The 18,408-nt window shown below is 49.9% G+C and overlaps 1 protein-coding gene across 10 annotated transcripts in view; it reads right to left on the bottom strand.

Annotated features, from left to right (window-relative positions):
* Positions 1–1,210: 1,210 nt before the first annotated feature.
* PPFIA4 (PTPRF interacting protein alpha 4) overlaps positions 1,211–18,408 on the bottom strand; it is a 35,541-nt gene continuing 18,343 nt past the window's right edge. For 4 of the 10 annotated variants that reach the window (XM_060088478.1, XM_060088475.1, XM_060088474.1 and 1 more), the window contains 9 exons: positions 17,800–18,000; positions 17,033–17,095; positions 16,400–16,426; positions 14,049–14,224; positions 9,247–9,344; positions 8,322–8,497; positions 5,573–5,641; positions 1,862–2,039; positions 1,575–1,624 (listed from right to left, as the gene is read on the bottom strand). In XM_060088478.1, the coding sequence (XP_059944461.1) occupies positions 1,575–1,624; positions 1,862–2,039; positions 5,573–5,641; positions 8,322–8,497; positions 9,247–9,344; positions 14,049–14,224; positions 16,400–16,426; positions 17,033–17,095; positions 17,800–18,000 (1,038 nt within the window). Of the gene's footprint in view, positions 1,261–1,574; positions 1,625–1,861; positions 2,040–5,572; positions 5,642–8,321; positions 8,498–9,246; positions 9,345–14,048; positions 14,225–16,399; positions 16,427–17,032; positions 17,096–17,799; positions 18,001–18,408 lie in introns of those variants that run through there. The other 6 variants (XM_060088473.1, XM_060088470.1, XM_060088468.1 and 3 more) reach the window with 3 other exon arrangements.

Consider the following 18,408-nt stretch of genomic DNA (forward strand, 5'->3'; position numbering starts at 1 on the left):
GGGGAAAGCAACTGAAACTGGGCAGGTCTCAGGAATTTCTGGACGAAGCAGTCCCTGCACACCGCAAGAGCCCTGAACAAGGGGGTAGTGGTTTGGGGACAAGCAGGAGAATGACAGTCTTCACCAACAGTGGATTTCCTGGACCTAGGATATGATTCACTACAGGGGAAGCTTTATTTTCTTCCTAGGAGATCAGAGGAAGGAAGCCTCAGATTACCTTTTTCCCAAACCAGACTTTAAGGTCAATGTATATACTCAACCCACCCATTAGGTATATTCTTATGGGGCTGGGATTATCAAAGAAGTGGGGCAGAGGGGGACAGAAAGGGAAGGAATATTGGGAGCATAGCTGGCAGTGCAAGGTTAGCTTGATCCAGAGCCAAGATCCACACAGTTCCCTCTCCCCCCAGCCCAGCAGCAGCTCTACCCTACAGTTGGGGCAGGAGGCATTCCCGCTGCCATTTGGGCTTAAGGCTACCACAGGCCATTGGCTCTCCCTCTAGCTGACCTGCCTGCACCTCTCACTGGGCAGGAGGGCTGAGTTTCCCCATCCTTATTCTTGGTGTTTGGGATTCAACTTAAACCAGGGCCTAGAATCTCCACCTTAGCCTTCCCTCTTCCCAGGTTCATCATCCTGAGGAAGAATGGGGCCTTCTACAGCCCTTCCCAGCCCCCAAGGAGGTCCTGAAGGTGAGGCAGGAGCTGCAGCTATGCAGATGAGTTGGGGGAGGGATAATGGCGAAGGTGCCAAGAGCAGTTGTAGACCATCTAGTACAACCAAGAGGTGGACAGAAACCAGAAAGCCAAATAACCCAAGCAAGGCAGTCTGAAGTGCCATTTTCTTGGAAGGGCCATCCCCAGCCCTTGACGCTGTGTCCTGGTCTCTGGTGGAGTTTGCAGTCCAGACCAGCTAGATGCAGAAGAGGGAAGGTGGAGTCCATCCATCTTGGGCTGCCTTCCTCTCCCTCCCGCAGACCCACAAGCATGGACAAACTGGTTGCCTCCACAACACCAGGAAACCCAGCCACATCCCAGAGAGCCTTACAAGGGACACACGTTGGACTTGGGGTAGAGGGATGGCTAGGGGGTAGACAGTATATTCTGAGATATGAGACTAGGAGCCGTGGGAGTAAGGGGACCGAGCAGGAGGGTTAAGGGCTCTCCGAGCCTGTGAAACCAAGCAGGAGGAAGCTGGCCTTGGGGGCTGTAGCTAGTCCCGGAAGGCGGAGAGCATGTGTCCGTAGAGATAGTGAGAGTGGGCTAAAAGAGAGAAAGAGACAGGCATTGCGCGGTGAGCTGGCAGTGAGTCCCTGAGAGACGGGTTGCAAGGTATCTGCGGCGTGCTTGTAAGCTCCAAGCGCCCAAGGCCAAAGAAAGCAGGAAGGGCAAGCCGGGCAGTGGGCGCGAGCAGGGCTGGAGCGGCACGGCCGGCCGGAGGCCAGGGACAGGCGCGGGGAGGCCTTGAGCCGGCGGAGGGCGGGCCGAAGAGCGCCCGTGCCCAGGGCCTGGCCCACTTACCCCGAGCCACGGGCAAAGCCCCGTCAGACCCGGGGCGGGAGGCGGGGTCAGCAGGACTAGGTCCGAACCGTGGAGGTCTCCAGTCTCTGCGCCCCCGCCGTCCCGGCTGGGAGGAGTCGGCAGCCGCGGGAGAACACAGAGCGGCGGGTTAGTGCGCGCACAGCTCGCCCGTGGGGCCTTCCCGGCCGCGCCTGCCCGCGGCGGCCATTAGTTAGTGCAGCGGCGGCACGGGAGCTGTGCGCCCGCCTCGGCCTCGCCTGAGCGCCAGCGCCCGTCCCACTCCGCCGCCCGGGCACCTAGGTCCTGCTGGGCCGCGGCCATGCCCAGCCAGCCTGCCACTCACCTTCAGGCATGATCTTCTTTGGCGGGGCCGGTGGAGGCTGCAATGGCCCCAGGGTGGACACGCGGAAGCCTACCGGAAGCGTTTCGGCAGAGGTGCTCAGCACGGCGCTGCCGTGGTGGTCCCGCGGCCGGAAGCGTTTCCTCCAGGAGGGCGCGCGGCGGAACACCTTGTCCTCCCCCTGCACCGTGGGGACACGCAAAGGACCAGGGCTACCTTGGAACTGCCACCCTCACTCCCTGCCTGGGGTAGGACAGTCAATGGCTGGTTCTAGGGGTACCTTTCCCTTCGGAAAGAAGGGAGCAAGGTCACGTCCGCTTTTAGGCCCTCAGCTTTTCCTTGTGTAAAGTGAATGGGGCAAAGTGGATGACTCCGGGGAGCCCTTGTGACTCTGAAGTTCCCTGTCTTTAGGCGGGGTGGGGTTCCCCTGTTCGGATGTGGCATCCTACAGTTGAACTGTGTTTCTCTGCCCACCCCAATCATCTCAAACTGGGCTTGGGATGCCCATTGACCTTTAAAGTATTCCTCCTCTCAGGCTCATCCATGGGAAGTAGTCACCAGCCAGCCTCCATTCACTCCTCCCTGACTTTCTGAGCCCTCAGTATGGCTGCAGCACCGGTGTGCTGAAACAGCGCTGGGTCAGGAGTCAGGAGACCTGGCTTCCATTTTATCAATACTAGCTATGTGACCCTGAGCAAGTAACCTCTCTGAGCTTCAGTTTCCTTATCTGTAAATGTAAAATAGGAATAACATCATCTGCCCTACCTATTTCTCAGGCTGCCTATCCCTGAGGGGATCAGGGGAGAACATTGACCCATTGACAGTGATGGGTCAGGCAGATGGCCAATCAGCGGCAGGTTCCTCCAAAGGCTCCTGCTGTCTGCCCTCTCACCCATGCCAGCCAAGTCTCCAAAATAACTATCTCTGCCAGAGGGCACCCAGAGCCATAACTCTACAGGATGTCCCTCTGCACAAGCCTCCCACCCCACCCTTCAGAGCCCACATCCATCCTGCTTGGCAGCCATGCCTAATCCCCCTCAGCGCTTATGTTCTTGGAACTGGTGCAGGTAGAGTGCTAGCAGCAGGAATAAGAGACACAAACCCACCAGTTCTCACCTAAACAACCTCTCCCAACCCCATTAGGGTTTGTTGTTTGTGCCCTGAGTAGGCCAAATGCCCCCATCAGTTCTTAGCACCATGTATCTCTGTCATAGCATTCATCATAGCATTTTAAAATGTACTTATGGGATTATTTCATCAATTCCTTTCTCTCTCTCTCTTCCTCCCCCCACCCCACCCCTTTCAAATTCTATGCTTCATGGGACAGAGGTGATGATCTTTTTTGTTCCGACCAATATATCCGCAGACCTGAGTAGTGCCTGGGAACACCGTAGGCACTCAATAAATATTTGATAAATGGCAGCTGGCTCCCTATGCAGGCATCCCATCCCTGAGTTTATCAGGAACTTTCCTCATCATTTCTGTCTTCGCCATGATCCTATCTTTAACCTAATCTAGAGACCCTTCTCTTCTGCATGCTCTCTCTCTCTCCATTTCTATCTTCAGCCAACCCTAAGGACTTGTTTCTAATAATAATAACTTGTCCCCTAATAGTCAGATGTTCTTTGTGTTCCTCATCTCCTCATTTCCCTTGAGTCCTGACATCCATGCATGGGAGAACCGGATATAGCCCTCCAGGGCCTTGAAGCTTGAGAGGGGAAACTGAGAACCAGAATTGTCAAAGGAAACAGTTGCAAGAGACAGCTCAAGGTTGCTGATGATGTGCTGGATGGCTGGACAGGAGGCAGTCTCTTGGATCTCCAACCTCCCACCTGCCACTCCCCCCACCCCCAAATCTCACCTTATTCCTAGGACCTGGCCTTCTACTTAAGCTTCCTTTTAAAGAATCAGTTCTCTCCAGCCCCACACCTAGCTGCATCCCAGAAAGCCCACTACGTTGCCAAGATGATGTCACCTACTCAGTAACCACCCCGATGCCTGAAGCCTGATAGGACAGCTATCTCCACTTTTAGGAGGCAGCAGGAGGTAGGAAAAAGAACACAGGAACCAGATACACTTTTGCTCCAGTCTGGCTCTGCCACATGTCAGCCTGTGACTGCAGGTAAGTTATCTGCGACAGCAAGTAAGTTACCTCTTTGAGCTTCAATGCCTCATCTGTAAGATGGCATAATAACCTGTCTCACATGATGATGGTTAGCATAAAATAAGATGTCTGTCATCACTGCACCACCATGCCTTGCCCAATGCCTGGCGCAGAGTAGGCATTCAAAGCATATTTTTGTAAGGATTGAAGGAGTAAAGAGCTTTCTAAATTAGAAAGCACCATTCAAAGATATATGGGAAAGCTGTATCAAAGAAAGCTTAGAACCTAGTGTGTGGGGAATAAGTAGGAGGGTCCACCGTGCAGGGGCATTGGGAAGATTCAGATCTCAGAGTGGGGACATCTGGTGGGGTCTGGCAGTTTCTCTCCTTGAGTGGAATACACACACACACACATACATATGTAATATGTATGTAATATATGTGTGTGTGTGTAAATAACACACTCCAAATTTCAAGGCACCTCTGTGAAGAAAACACCCCTCCACAAATTCTGTATGTTTCTGAGTGTGTCCTATCTACCGAGGTGCAGTAGTCATTCCACAAAGGTGGGTTTTAGCCCTGTTAAACCCAACTAAGAAGAGACTAGTTGATAAGTAGATAACACTAATGGTGTCCCACAAGGAGGCCCAGAAGTCTAAACAGAGGCATTGGTAGAGGTAGGGGTGCTGCAGAGAAAATGGGGATCAGAAACAGTTCTGATTGAAGATGGAGAAGCTAAAAATAAACAGTCTGGGCTCTTTTTTAACTTGTTTGGAACCAAGGCAGCTAAGGCAGACCTGACAGTGAAGGCAGGCAAGGTTAATGGTAGGAAAGTGAGTAGAGAGGAGGGAGGGGAGAGGAGGCAGGGGCTGGGGAGGGGGCTGTGCCCTCAAGAAACACGTATGTTTTAGGAGGAGCACTGTGCTAGGAGCATCAATCTAGCATCCTAATGCTAGATTAGGAGCATCTCTAACAGGAGCATTATGGCTAGAACTTCGGAGTCTTCCAAGACATAGTCCAACCTAAACTCAAGGAGAAGGCCTGATGAAACTCAGTTGGAAGGGACTGTTTCTTCAGTGACCTGGGGCATAAGAGTAAAACTAGAAAGGAAGCTGGGATGATAGAAGCCTGAGCCATGTGTTTAGCTGTGTCAAACTGCACTGAGGAACATGTGAGCAAACCTGTCATTTAATGACCTCAGAATAATGTCTACCTCCAAACAACCACACTACTGGATGGGTGGGAAACTTAGCAGGCTGGAGATATGCTGTGCTCACAGCACTGAAGAGAGGGGCTCTAAGAGATAAAGAAAAAGGTATGATCCCAAAGAGATGACCTTTGGGGGAAACCTCTGATCCTGTGTGGTTAGGAGGTTTAGGGCACAGAGCTGGAAGAGGCTAGAGGTACCCAGAAGGAGTTTCATAGAGACTTCTCCAGGCCTATTGCTAGGCCTGTCCCTGCCTCCCCAACCCCCTGATATCATGCCCATCCTCTATGGCTCTCCTCCCTTAGGCCACCCCACCAATCACCAAGGAAAGCAGAACTCATGAACTCCAACAAACCAACAGTGACCAGATCCTCAAGGTCCCCAGTTCACAGCCAGGTACTCACATCATCCAGCTTCCGGTCTGTGCCTAAGGCCAACAGGTTGTTGAACTCTCTCTCCATCACGTGGCGTGCCTGGAGTCCACAGGGTGAAAGAGGGAGAGAAGGGAGGGGCTATAGTTAATGACCTCTAATGCCATCTTTCACCTGTTTCCTAGGGGGTCCAAGGGCAGAGATGGGGTTTTCAGTGCATTTAACCCATTAGCCCTTGATGCCGCTCCTTTGAGCTAACCTCGGTGTCCTCTGAGAAGTCAAAATGTTAACCTTACGATTTTTTTCATATGGAGCAAATTAGAAAACTATAATTTTTTAAAAAGTAGGATCATAGAACACGTGGATGGACACACTTCACCTACTGGGGAAAAGACCCCCACAGTTTGTCTCTATAAGGGAATATCATGCCATACTATCTTTCTGGAAGGGTAAATAAGCATGTAGACCATGGATAATGAAGATTTAACTTATTTAGATTATATAAATGTATTTTATAAAGTTCCACATAAAAAATTAAACTGAGGGGGCTTCCCTGGTGGTGCAGTGGTTGAGAGTCCGCCTGCCGATGCAGGGGACACGGGTTTGTGCCCCGGTCCGGGAAGATCCCACATGCCGCGGAGCGGCTGGGCCCGTGAGCCATGGCCGCTGAGCCTGCGCGTCCGGAGCCTGTGCTCCACAACGGGAGAGGCCACAACAGTGAGAGGCCCGCGTACCACAAAAAAAAAAAAAAAAAAAAAAAAAAATTAAACTTAGGAAAACTGCTCAGTCATGGATATTGGTGGCCCTTGGGCTGAGTGGGGCATAAAGGCCTTGTCTATAGGCTTCCCAGCAATTTCTTGCTAGGAGATTTGAGAAATGCCAGAAAAAAGAAAATTTTCAAAATTACCACCTGATATTCTGAACCATTTTTAATGAACGATTCCATACTGGGTCAGATCGTACTTCCCCTAATAGCTAAGCTAAATGAACGGGTCAGAAAAATAAGAACGGTTAGAGAGCAACAGAGAGTAGCCCTGCTACTCTTTACAGATGTACTGCTGTCCACAAAAACTGGATGTATTTAGAGATAGGAAATGAGAGAAAAACAAGCCCATTTCTGGGTAGATAATATTAACCATAGCATTCTGTGGGGACAGTCTTTGTTGGTATTGGGAACATAATATTTTTTTAAGTGATCAGAAAGGAGAAGCATAGTTAATTTTCAAGTATCCAGGTGACACTGTTCCTCTGGGTAATGAAAGGTGACTATGACATTTACAAACTTCAGAAACATTTCACAAAGTTGTATGAGTGGGCAAGAAAGCAGCTGATGGGGTTGGAGATGGGCAAGCATAGAAAAATTGCATTGGGATTTCCCTGGTGGCGCAGTGGTTAAGAATCTGCCTGCTAATGCAGGGGACATGGGTTCAATCCCTGGTCCGGGAAGATCTCACATGCCGTGGAGCAACTAAGCCTGTGTGCCACAACTACTGAGCCTGCACTCTAGAGCCCACGAGCCACAACTACTGAGCTCACGTGCCATGCAGCCATAAATAAATAAATAAATAAAATTAAAAATGATTGCAGCTTGGGGGAAATCTCAGCTCTTCCTAGAGAGCGAGGGGAATCTGTGCTATCCATTCTGACTGGTTGGGATGGGTCATTGCAAAGAGACTGTAGGACGCCCTGGCCCTGTGTGCTGCCATCACCCCTAAAAGGCCAACACTCCACCCAAAATTACAAGACAACTCAGCCCTATCCTCACACAAGCGAAAATTCGTCTGCTCCCAGAATAGCTTGTGCAGCTCTGGTGGCTGAATTTCAAGAGATCTGACAGCTGCAAACAGTCCAGACAAGGGCAGCTAAAATGATCAGGGCATGGAGACAAGTCTATATGAGGAAAGGCTAAAAGAATTAGGACCACTCTGTCTGGAGAGACAAAGGCTTGGACCCAGAGGCAACACAATCAGAGTTTATGAAATCACAGAAGGTGAGAACTAGTCAAATACAAATATCCATACTAAATCATAGACAATTAGGATAAGGCAATTCTCTTCCCTGGGGGGAGCCGACTGTGGGTACATTTAGGACAAATAAAATTAGGTAGTACTTTACACAACAGGTAGTAATTCTAGAGTCCATTACCCACAGGAAGTTAAAAAAGCCAAACATATAAATAGGTTCAAGAGAATTTAGATATATTCTTAGATGACAGCTCCATAATAATTATCAAATGTAATGGAAGGAGATGTCTAATCTTTTGAGCTGTTGACAGGGAGACAAAGCCCTGGCATGGAGAAGCTCTGGGCTGTGTTATTTGGTATATTTAGCTTTCTAGAACCTAGGGACCCAGGAACAGATCCTTGGGGGGGAAACAAAGGGGATATGGGTTCTCTGGTCCTTATGGGCCCCAGGGCTAGTTTTCTTCTATGAATAGTCAGGTCAGAGAAGCAAGTAGAGGAAAAGTCTCAGCTGTAAAGATGGGGCTGGGAGGAGATGGGGGTGCCCACTGCAGTGTGGGGATTAACAGTATTCCAGGCCTGTGCTGAACGTGCTCTGTATGTGAAGGGCATTGGTTTCCTAGGGGGCTTGGTTATGCACAGACCACTTGGAGGTTTGAGGACGTTTGTGATCCCCTCTAGAACAGGCCTCCAGAAAGCCCTCCCACCAATCCATAAACTTGCGCATATCAGAGGGAGAGAGAGCAAGAGAGTGGGGGAAAGGGAGAGTCGAAGATTGAGACTGATGACCAAGATCAGACTGATTGAGACTTACAGCCTACCTGGGTATTCTGCGTGGGTATCTGGAGGACCAGGGCCAACGTGTTGTGGTCAAAGTTCTCGTCCAGGGCCAGCAGAGCACCATGCACACCACTCTCATGCAGGTTTCCTGCATAGTCCCGGAGCCCAATAGACTGGACCCAATGAACCACCTGGTCGTTGGTCCAGACCAGCACATCTGGAGGGCAGGGGAAGAAAAGGAGCAGAAAGAGACAGGTTTGGCCAAGGCCCCTCCAGGGACAGAAATAGAGGTCCCTAGACCCAGAGCCCCAGTCCACCCTGTTCTCTTGGCTCCAACCCCCCCCCACCCCCCTCAACTTTCCACATCTTCTTTCTGTCCTCCCTGGCACCTGGGCGCTTGGAGAACCAGCCCCATACCACTCCATTCTTGCCAGCCTGCGAGACTCAGGGTCAGGGTAATACGCTTTCTCCCCAGAGCCCCTGTACCAGTCATCCACTGCCCCCAGGCGGGAATGGCCCTCTTCTTATTCTTTCTACCTTCAAGGTCTCTTCTAAGACTTGCCTTTCTTTCCTGTCCAGCCCCACCCAGATCACCAAGTTCCACAAGCACTTTCTCACACCAGTCTATAGCACTATCCCAAGGGGATCATTGCATTTGTCTGGTTGGTGGCCATTGTCTAAGGTGTTGGGGAGGGGGATGTTGCAGCTGATCGGGCAGGGGCTATTTTTCCTCCACCAGATGGCAGCATCCTTTGGGCATGGATTGTGTCTCCCTCATCAGACTGGGAGCTCCCTGCTCCCTAAGGGCTGTCTTCCCTCTTAGATTTGGAGCTTCCCTGTGGCACAGAACGCCTCTTCTCCCTTCACTCAGCCCAAGGCAGGGATCAGTGAGGCAAGTCCCTGCTCCCCCAAGGCCGCTCCCACCACAACTTTCAGAGGAGGCTCCATTGAGCCTGACAAGCTTACCCTTGATCTCATGCTGGCTTTCTTCCCGCCTCTTCTCCAGCTCCTTCCGGTCATAATTCAGCCTCTTCAGACACATGATGCCATACTGAAGACTGGTTCTGCAGGCACACAGCCCCCCTGAGCCAGAGCCTCAGTGGGGCCACGTTTCTACCACATCTGCCCCATATCCAGCACCAACCACAGCCCATCAAGACCTATATCCTCCAGCACAAAGAGCATCCCAGCCCACTCCTTCTCCTCCTTCCCCCAGGGCTTAGACATAATCCATCACAAGGCCACTTCCCTCTCTCTGCCTATCCCAAGTCCTCCCTCTCAGCCAGGGTGTGGGGCTGATTGACAAAGGAAAGTTCTTTGAATGATAGCAACATGTCCCTCCCTCTCCAGGCACTGGAATGACAAAGAACCCTACAGATATTCTTTTGTGTCCCCATTTCACTCAGAGTCCTTACAATGGCCTACAGTGTGATACATGATCTGCCCTATACTGATAGCCCTGCTGTTCCTCAAACATGGCAGGAAGGCTTGGCCTATGTGCCTTGGGGCCTTTGCAGTGGCTGCTCCTTCTGCCTGGAACACACCCCCTCCCTGCCCCCCAGTCTGCTACATGGCTTACCCCCTTGTCTCCTTTAAGTTTTTGCTCAAATGTTGTATTTTAAATTCAGTAGTTACCTTGTCCACCTGATTTAAAACTGCAACATCACCAGCACCACCAATCCCCCTTACTCTGGTCTAATTTTTTTTTCTACCACCTTTTATCTATTAACATTCTATATATTTATAATTCCTTGTCTGTCTCTCCCAGTTACAATGTAAGCTCCACGAGGGCAAGGAGGTTTGTTTTGTTCACTGATGTATCTCAAACGCCTAGGATGGTGTCTGACACATTCTACAAATGTAAACACCATAAATGCTAAATGAATGATGTGAAATAATTCACATAAAGTACTAAAAGTACTTTAAACTGTACCAAGTGCATAGTAAGCACTCAATAAATAATTACTAAGCCAGGCCACAAACCAAAGAATCCGTAGGTTAGAAGGGACCCCACACACTCTCAGTCCAAGCTCCCCACCTAATGCAGGAGTCAGCTCTGTAACATCCTTTTGAGTATTATGAACACCTGTGCCTAAACGCCTCTGGTGACAGGGAACTACCTCTGGATGCAGCTCATTCCATCTTGGGCAGCTTTCCCTGTAGTGTTCTTCTTTAAACTTGAACACTACTCTGTCATTCAGCTTCTCGGGGTTTTGTCATCTACAAAGTGGAGGAATAGAATAGAAGGTCTCTCCCAATTCCAAATACTTTTGACTCTATCATGGAGGTCATTGCTTTGTGAGATTAAATTATGCTTGAGGGCTTCCCTGGTGGCGCAGTGGTTGAGAGTCCGCCTGCCGATGCAGGGGACATGGGTTCGTGCCCTGATCCCGGAGGATCCCACATGCCGCGGAGCGGCTGGGCCCGCGAGCCATGGCCGCGGAGCCTGTGTGTCCGGAGCCTGTGCTCCGCAGCGGGGGAGGCCACAGCAGTGAGAGGCCCGCGTACAGCAAAAAAAAAAAAAAAAAAAAATTATGCTTGAGTGCTCCCTACTTCTCTCCCCTCAGTTCTACCCAGGTAGCCCATCTGCCTAGAACAAACCCTTATAGCTCAGAGACACCACTTCTAAGGAATCTGGCTCAAGGCCACTGGTTTAAGCCTTGGTCCCCTGGAGGGGGCAGATGCACACATACCTCCTAACTGGAAATGCCTCTAATTTCAATGTCACTTTCTATAATTTTCAGTTCAGTTCCTATGACTTTCAAAGCTGTTGCACAGCTTAGCAAAAATATAAAGGCCTGGGGCCTCCCTGGGGGCGCAGTGGTTGAGAGTCCGCCTGCCGATGCAGGGGACGCGGGTTCGTGCCCCGGTCCGGGAGGATCCCACATGCCGCAGAGTGGCTGGGCCCGTGAGCCATGGCCGCTGAGCCTGCGCGTCCGGAGCCTGTGCCCTGCAACGGGAGAGGCCACAACAGTGAGAGGCCTGCGTACCATAAAGAAAGAAAGAAAGAAAGAAAGAAGGAAAGAAAGAAAGAAGGAAAGAAAGGCCTTAAAGTCAGATCAACCTGGATCTGAATGCCAGCTGTACCACTTCCCAGTTGAGTGGCACTCAGCAGATGTGAGATGGGGGTCATAACTCTCCTGCAGAGTTACTGTGAGCATTCCAGGTGATCCTGTATGAAAGGGCTTAGACCAGCCCCTGAACATCAGAGGCATTCAGTAACGGTACCACTTTTGGAAGGACATGACTAATTATTGTGTGTGCTTTCCCTCCTATCAAAATAGGAGATTCTCATGGAAACCTGCTCAATAGAACACTATGGTCTAAGGAAAAGAGCTCTGAGTTGGGTGTCAAGAAAGAAGGATGCTGGCCCCATTCTGCAACCACTTGGCTGAGTGACCTGGTGACACTCAATCTCTATTGGACTTGTTTTCCCCATCTGTGTAAGGAGAGTTTTTATTTTTTTTATTTTTTTATTTTATTTTATTTTTTTTGCGGTATGCGGGCCTCTCACTGTCGTGGCCTCCCCCGTTGTGGAGCACAGGCTCCGGACGCGCAGGCTCCGGACGCGCAGGCCCAGCGGCCATGGCTCACGGGCCCAGCCGCTCCGCGGCATATGGGATCCTCCCAGACCGGGGCACGAACCCGTATCCCCTGCATCGGCAGGCGGACTCTCAACCACTTGCGCCACCAGGGAGGCCCAAGGAGAGTTTTTAAATAACTCTTTCTCATCGTTAAAAAAAGTATGATTTAAAAGAATTTTTAAAGATATAAGAACATGCTTATGAAATATTAAGTGGAAAAAAAGCAGTTATACCTAATTGAGGTAAGGAATGTGGAAATGTTTTAGAAACTGTGAAGTACCCAAGATTTAGAGCTAAATCTTGAACTGTGTATACAGGCTGAGAGTCTCTCATGGGCAGTCGGGGGAGGACTTCCATAATGCTGTATAGGGTTGGGCTGCCTGATCCTCTAGCAGCCGAGGCACATCTCAGTTTGGTGGGGAATGGCCCTTCTCTCCCCAGCCCTATCAATCACTGAGGAGGGAACAGGTGCAGCTAGGCCTGGCAGCCTCCCAGATTGACAGAAACAAAAGATTCCCTTTCAGCCCCGGTGGTGAGGGAGGGGTGGTGCTCAGGGCAGACACAGCTGGGGGTTCCAGCATAGGCGGCTCTGCAACGTGGTGGCAAGAGAACTGGATTTCAGTCAGGAGACTTGCATTTTGCTAGCATCCCTGAGTGACCTCGGGCCGCTGCTCCTTCCCATGCCTCAGTTTCCTCACCCATAAAATATGGAGGCTAACTAGATCCCTTCCACATATAACTTTCTGCTGTTTATGAGTTGGAGAGACCAAGGGACACCTGCAGAACCCTAAAAGAACCTTGAAAAGCCACACACTCCCAGCTCCACCCTTTGTCACATTAACTACTCAAGATAAAAGACCTGGCTCAAATAGCAGCCTGTGTGATTTGAAGTTGGATGTTAAAAAGGACTTCCTAGTGTGTTAGTCTGAGATTATGGAATAACTGTGCTTTGGAATATTTTGTGTAAGATTGGAATTGTTTGTTACCTTAATATTTAATAGAACTATTTAAATAATACAGCCATCTGGGCTTGATATTTTTATCCACTGCTTCAATAATCTCAGACTAACACACTCTTGACACCAAGCCTGACAAGAACATCATAAGAAATGTAGAGACCAGTATCATTCATGAACATAGATGCAAAACTCCTAAACAGTGGGGGAGGGAAGGACTGGAAGTTTGGGATTACCAGATACAAACTAGTATATATACGATGGATAAACCACAAGATCCTACTGTACAGCATGGGGAACTATATTCAATATCCTGTGATAAACCATAATGGAAAAGGATATGAAAAAGAATATATAAATATATAACTAATCACTTTGCTGTATAGTAGAAATTAACACAACATTGGAAATCAACTGTACTTCAATAAAATTTTTAAAAATTAAAAAAAAAAAAAGGACTTCCTAAAAACTGTCAACTCCTAGAACCATTACCGAAAACCTATATCTTAGGAGGGCTGCCTCCTTAGCTCCAGCTGGTTGTTTCCATGCTGGCAGGTGCCCATAGAGCTTTCTCTTTTTCAAGAGAAGCCAGACATCCAGAATTTTGCTTAACATTTCCTAGTGTTTAAATATTGGCAGCTAAGGTCATAATTTTAAAAATACAATGTAGGCCAAACAAATTACAGGTGTGAGCCAAATTCTGCCCACAGGCTACCAGTTTGTGACCTCCACTGCAGATACTTTTGCACAGAAGACCTTTTCAACAAAGAGGAGGAGAACACTGGATGACTTCCTGTACAAAACGATGTGTGTTTAAAACTGAGAGGCTCAGATCTGGGATGTTGGCAGGGCAAGCATCCAGAAAGAACGTTCCTCTCATCTTGTAAGGAATTACACACCTAAAATAGATGCTGGGTTCAGTGTACATCTTCTCAGGGTAAATGTAGAGAATTCAGCAAGCTCAATGACAAGAAATAAAATTCATATCTAGGGGAAAATTTTCCAAGTGAAGCTAAAGAGAAATGACTGTGTCTTAAGGGTTGGAGGTGAGAGGACTAAACCCTCAAACTGCAGGGGAGACAAAGATTTGGCTTTCCCCAAAGGGAGACCTGTTACCACCCAGAACAGGCAAAGAAAGAGATGGAAGCACCTCTGTTCCTGGAGACAGACCCCCAGAGTTGGGGGAGAACTGTGTAGGGAGGTGGCCCCGGGTTCCAGGCTGGCTCACCGGTGGAAGCTGTCCACCATCTTCAGGTGGACCCGCAGATCCTTCTTGGTGAGGTGATCCAGCATGCGAGCGTCAACAAGGCACTCCATGAAGTAGCTGCGGTACTGGGGGAGCCCCAGGCTGGGCAGCCACTGGTTCCCAATCCACTCGTGGTTCATGTCCCCATAGGCCAGGGTCTGGAGAACAGGATGGAGGAGGCTGGGGGCAAAGGCAGTGCCGGCAGGTTGCAGCTAGCAGTTCAATAAAATTTCAGCTTACTTTCACTGAGGGGCTGGTAGAGGCGGGAGGTGAAGATTTTAAATGGAGCTTTTTAAGATCCTGGAATGATATATTCCCACTCACTTATCAATTATCTACACTAATGAACAGAAGCAACCACCTAGGCAGCAAGTCATAGGAAATCCTTCCCATCGACTCTGAAATGCATCTGTGGTGCTGTAAGGCAGACTTGCCTTCCCGATTTTCAGTCAGCCTCAAGCCTGCTGAGCCCAGTGGATAGGCTGCATTACAGGGGGCCTGCAGAGTGACAAAGAAAGCCAGTCTCACTTGGGAAACTGGCCTCACAAGGTCCACAGGGAGTTACGTTTGGCTGAAGATATAAAAAAATGAAGTAAGGTGAACTGAGCCTGCCAGCGCTCTTCTCTAAGGCTTGGTTGTCTCTCCAGAGATTCTCTAGGTCCTTCGTGTGCCGCCTCCCCACCCCACCACACACCGTGCGCCCCACCTCCCACCCAGTCTGGTTCTGAGAGGCCTGCTCCACTTGATCATTGCCTCCTGCCTTGCGGGCAGGGACCTCCCTAACCATCTATCCTTAGAACGAATTTTAATGGTAACCCTCCATCACTCTCTTTCCTTACCCAACTTGTTTTAGAATTGAAAATTTTGTTTTGTTATCCTTTAAAATAAAACGATTGATACATATAAAACATATGTAGCGTATGTTCATTACTAAGCATAAAAACGAAGTTAACATCCTTGGACACCATCCGTGTTATCCACACTGTTGCATCCATCCTTACGTTCTTCTTCCCCATGTTATGCCCTACTGCCCCTCTAGAGGTAACCACCATGCTGAGTTTTCTGTCCATGATGCCCCTGCTTGAAAAAATGTTCTTATAGTCACCAAGGTCTATTTCTCTAAATAATATGATTAAATTTGCTTGTTTTTGAGTTTTAATAGAAAATCTTTGGGGACTTACACTTTTCACTTTACACTGTATGTCTGAGTCATCCATTCCCTTTGCTAAATAGTGTTTTACTGTGAGAATATACTATAACTGGTCTGTCCAGTCTCCTGTTGATGGGGTTGCCCAACAAGTATAAACAGTGCTACGTGCTTCTTTTTTTTTTTTTTTTTTTTTTTTTTTTTGCGGTACAAGGGCCTCTCACTGTTGTGGCCTCTCCCGTTGCGGAGCACAGGCTCCGGACGCGCAGGCTCAGCGGCCATGGCTCACGGGCCCAGCCGTTCTGCAGCATGCGGGATCCTCCCGGACCGGGGCACGAACCCGTGTCCCCTGCATCGGCAGGCGGACTCTCAACCACTGCGCCACCGGGGAAGCACCGTGCTTCATTTTTATTCATGGCACTTACATCTATCTGATATATTGTCCATTTATTTGTTTGTTTACTGTCTGTTTCTCCCCTAGAATATAAGCCCCATGAGGGCTAAGTTTGCTCACTTCTGTATCCAGAGGGCATAGAAAGGCCTAACACCTAGTAGCTGCTCAATAAATCCTTGCTCACCAAGTGAATGAATGAAAGCCCTTTGCTCAGTTCACCAGGGGTACCCCTGAGAGGGACAGGAAGAGGAAGAGGATTCATACTAATCTAAGTCTCATTACTCCTGGGAAGAGGGTCGAACTGAGGGGAAGTGGCAGGCATGCTGGGGGCACAGCCCTCCAAGGCTCCACACCTGCCATGGTGAAAAACCAGAAGTAGCTAAAGGGGAATGAGGAAGAATGGAGGCGGGTGGCTTCAGCGGAGGAGAGAACCTGTGCCCAGGACCCTTTGTGTGAAGAGGGACCTAAAAGACTGGGGCTCAGGGGCCTCCCTGGTGGCGCAGTGGTTGAGAGTCTGCCTGCCGATGCAGGAAACACGGGTTCATGCCCCGGTCCGGGAGGATCCCGCATGCTGCGGAGGGGCTGAGCCCGTGAGCCATGGGCGCTGAGCCTGCGCGGCCAGAGCCTGTGCTCCGCAATGGGAGAGGCCACAACACTGAGAGTCCTGCGTACCGTGAAAAAAAAAAAAACAAAACCTGGGGCTCAGAGAGTCCTGCAGGGGAGCAAACCTGCTGGGAGAACACTACCCCAAACTTCTGAGAGTTGGTTCTGGACAAGGGGAGGGGGTCTTACCTGAGCCCAGCTGCCCTCCTCACTGTCCTAGGAATGAGTGCAGCATGTCAGGGGGAAACAGGCAAAGTCAAGAAACCTGGCAGCCTCCACCCAAGGTCCCACCAAGAAGGAGGAGCAGACACCCCAGTAGCTGGATGGGTGACTTGGGAAAGCTTGTTGGGAAGGTTAAGAGAGCACAGAAGGCTGGTGCACGTGCCTGTGTTTGCAGTGAGAGGGGATCAAATGTGTATGTGGCAGAAACACAGTCAGGCAAGGTGCCAGGTCCTCCCAACCCTCCCTGTTCCTCCACCAAGGATCAAGCACAAGGGTTAAGGACTCTGTGGCTTCATGACAATAGCAGGGCAAAACGCTCCCAAGCCCTGCTCTTCTTCACTGGAGTATACCGGTAGCCCAGGGTGAACTTGTGACCCCCTGGAATAGACCACCCACACACACACACACACACAAACTGTTCCTATTCTCACTTCTTTCCCACCCACCCACCACCCTGAGAAGAGAACTCCATCACACATCAGGGAAACCAATCTCGAATTAGATCAGCTACAAGCCCCTTTGACTTCCCACAACCTTTCCCTCATCCTCATGCAAGTCATCAGTCCTAACCCCAGGCCCAGGGCCCAGGGCCAGACTCACTGTTTTAGTGGATGTTGCCAGAGTTTCCATCTCTTCATGGGTGACCCAGACATTCCCAGAAGACTGTAGGCAGAGAGGAAATCTAGCTGGTCCTGCGTGTGAGCTCCTTGGCTCCCCATCAGGCTGGGAGCCCTAAGGACAAGACATAGCTCCCTTCCCCTGAGTCCTCCCACAGGCCCAGCCCAGAATTCTGCACATTGTCTAGCTCTGAGCAACTCTCTTTTATTACCATATCTGCACTGCTTAGCACAGTGCCTGGCACAGAGAAGTACCCAACAAATGTTTCCTGAATGAATATGAATAAATGGTGTGAATCTGGAATAAGGGCTGACCCCAATCACAGAGATGGACTACAGTGAAAGATTTTACCCTGGGGGTCCATGGAGAGGTTTACATTCTTGTGGAGAGGTTGGAGGACCAGGATTTACAAATGCCCCCTACTCCCTCTGCTACCCCAATCTGGCAAAAACACAGAACCCAGAAGTCCTGTCTTTGGAAATTCTGCCCAAAGATCTAAAATTACCGGCAGAGTAGGTATGGGGAGATGGAGCTCATGAGTGGTACGTGGGAGGCAGGGAACTAGGCCTGCTGGGATTCTGCTAGCAACAGTGTTACCTCCTCTTGGAGACCGGGTGGAACCCTTTGTGGGGATGGGAAGTAAGGGGCAGGACTCAAATGCTGCCATCTTCCCAATGACCAATATGAAACTTTGTAAACACTATTTCGGGGCTTCTGAAAATGTCCTGGGTGAGGGAGAGGTCACTCACAGTCCTGGAGGTGGGCGGGGCAGAGGGGCTGGTCAGCGACACCATCTCCTGGATAGCCAGCCGGAGCTTGAGCCGGTGCAGGGCATTGCTGATGCCAATTTCCCGCTGGATCTCTGTGTCCGAGAGGGCTGACATGATGGCACCACTCTTGACGTTGGCCCGGCAGGCTGCCACATACCAGGCAGGCATCCCCACCCAGAGCTGCAGATATGGGGCACAGAGGGTAAATTCAGCCCCTTTCCCAAGATCTGGGCTCCACTGCAAAAGTTTGGCAATACTGAGAGGCAAGGGCCAGGCCTCATCCATGGTCTCAGAACAGCAAATGAAGAGCAGAGGAATTTAGAAATGTGGAGATGACCATCATCAAATGCCTCTTTTTCCCATTTTACAGATGAAAAGTCTGAGGCCTGGGAAGGTGAAGGGATTTTACCAACATTGCATGGGTGATTAGCTCCTGGGGGCACCTACAGGAAGAATGAAACCACCTGTGAAAGTCTTAATGGCTCAGTGAAGATTAATTCCCCTTATCCAGACTTAGCTACTCGAGAGGCATGAGTATATAGCATCGATTCTGGCTAAGTGCTAGGTATGGCACTGTGCACTTGGCAC

The sequence above is a fragment of the Mesoplodon densirostris genome, chromosome 2 (genome assembly GCF_025265405.1).
Source record: "Mesoplodon densirostris isolate mMesDen1 chromosome 2, mMesDen1 primary haplotype, whole genome shotgun sequence".
NCBI lineage: Eukaryota > Metazoa > Chordata > Mammalia > Artiodactyla > Ziphiidae > Mesoplodon > Mesoplodon densirostris.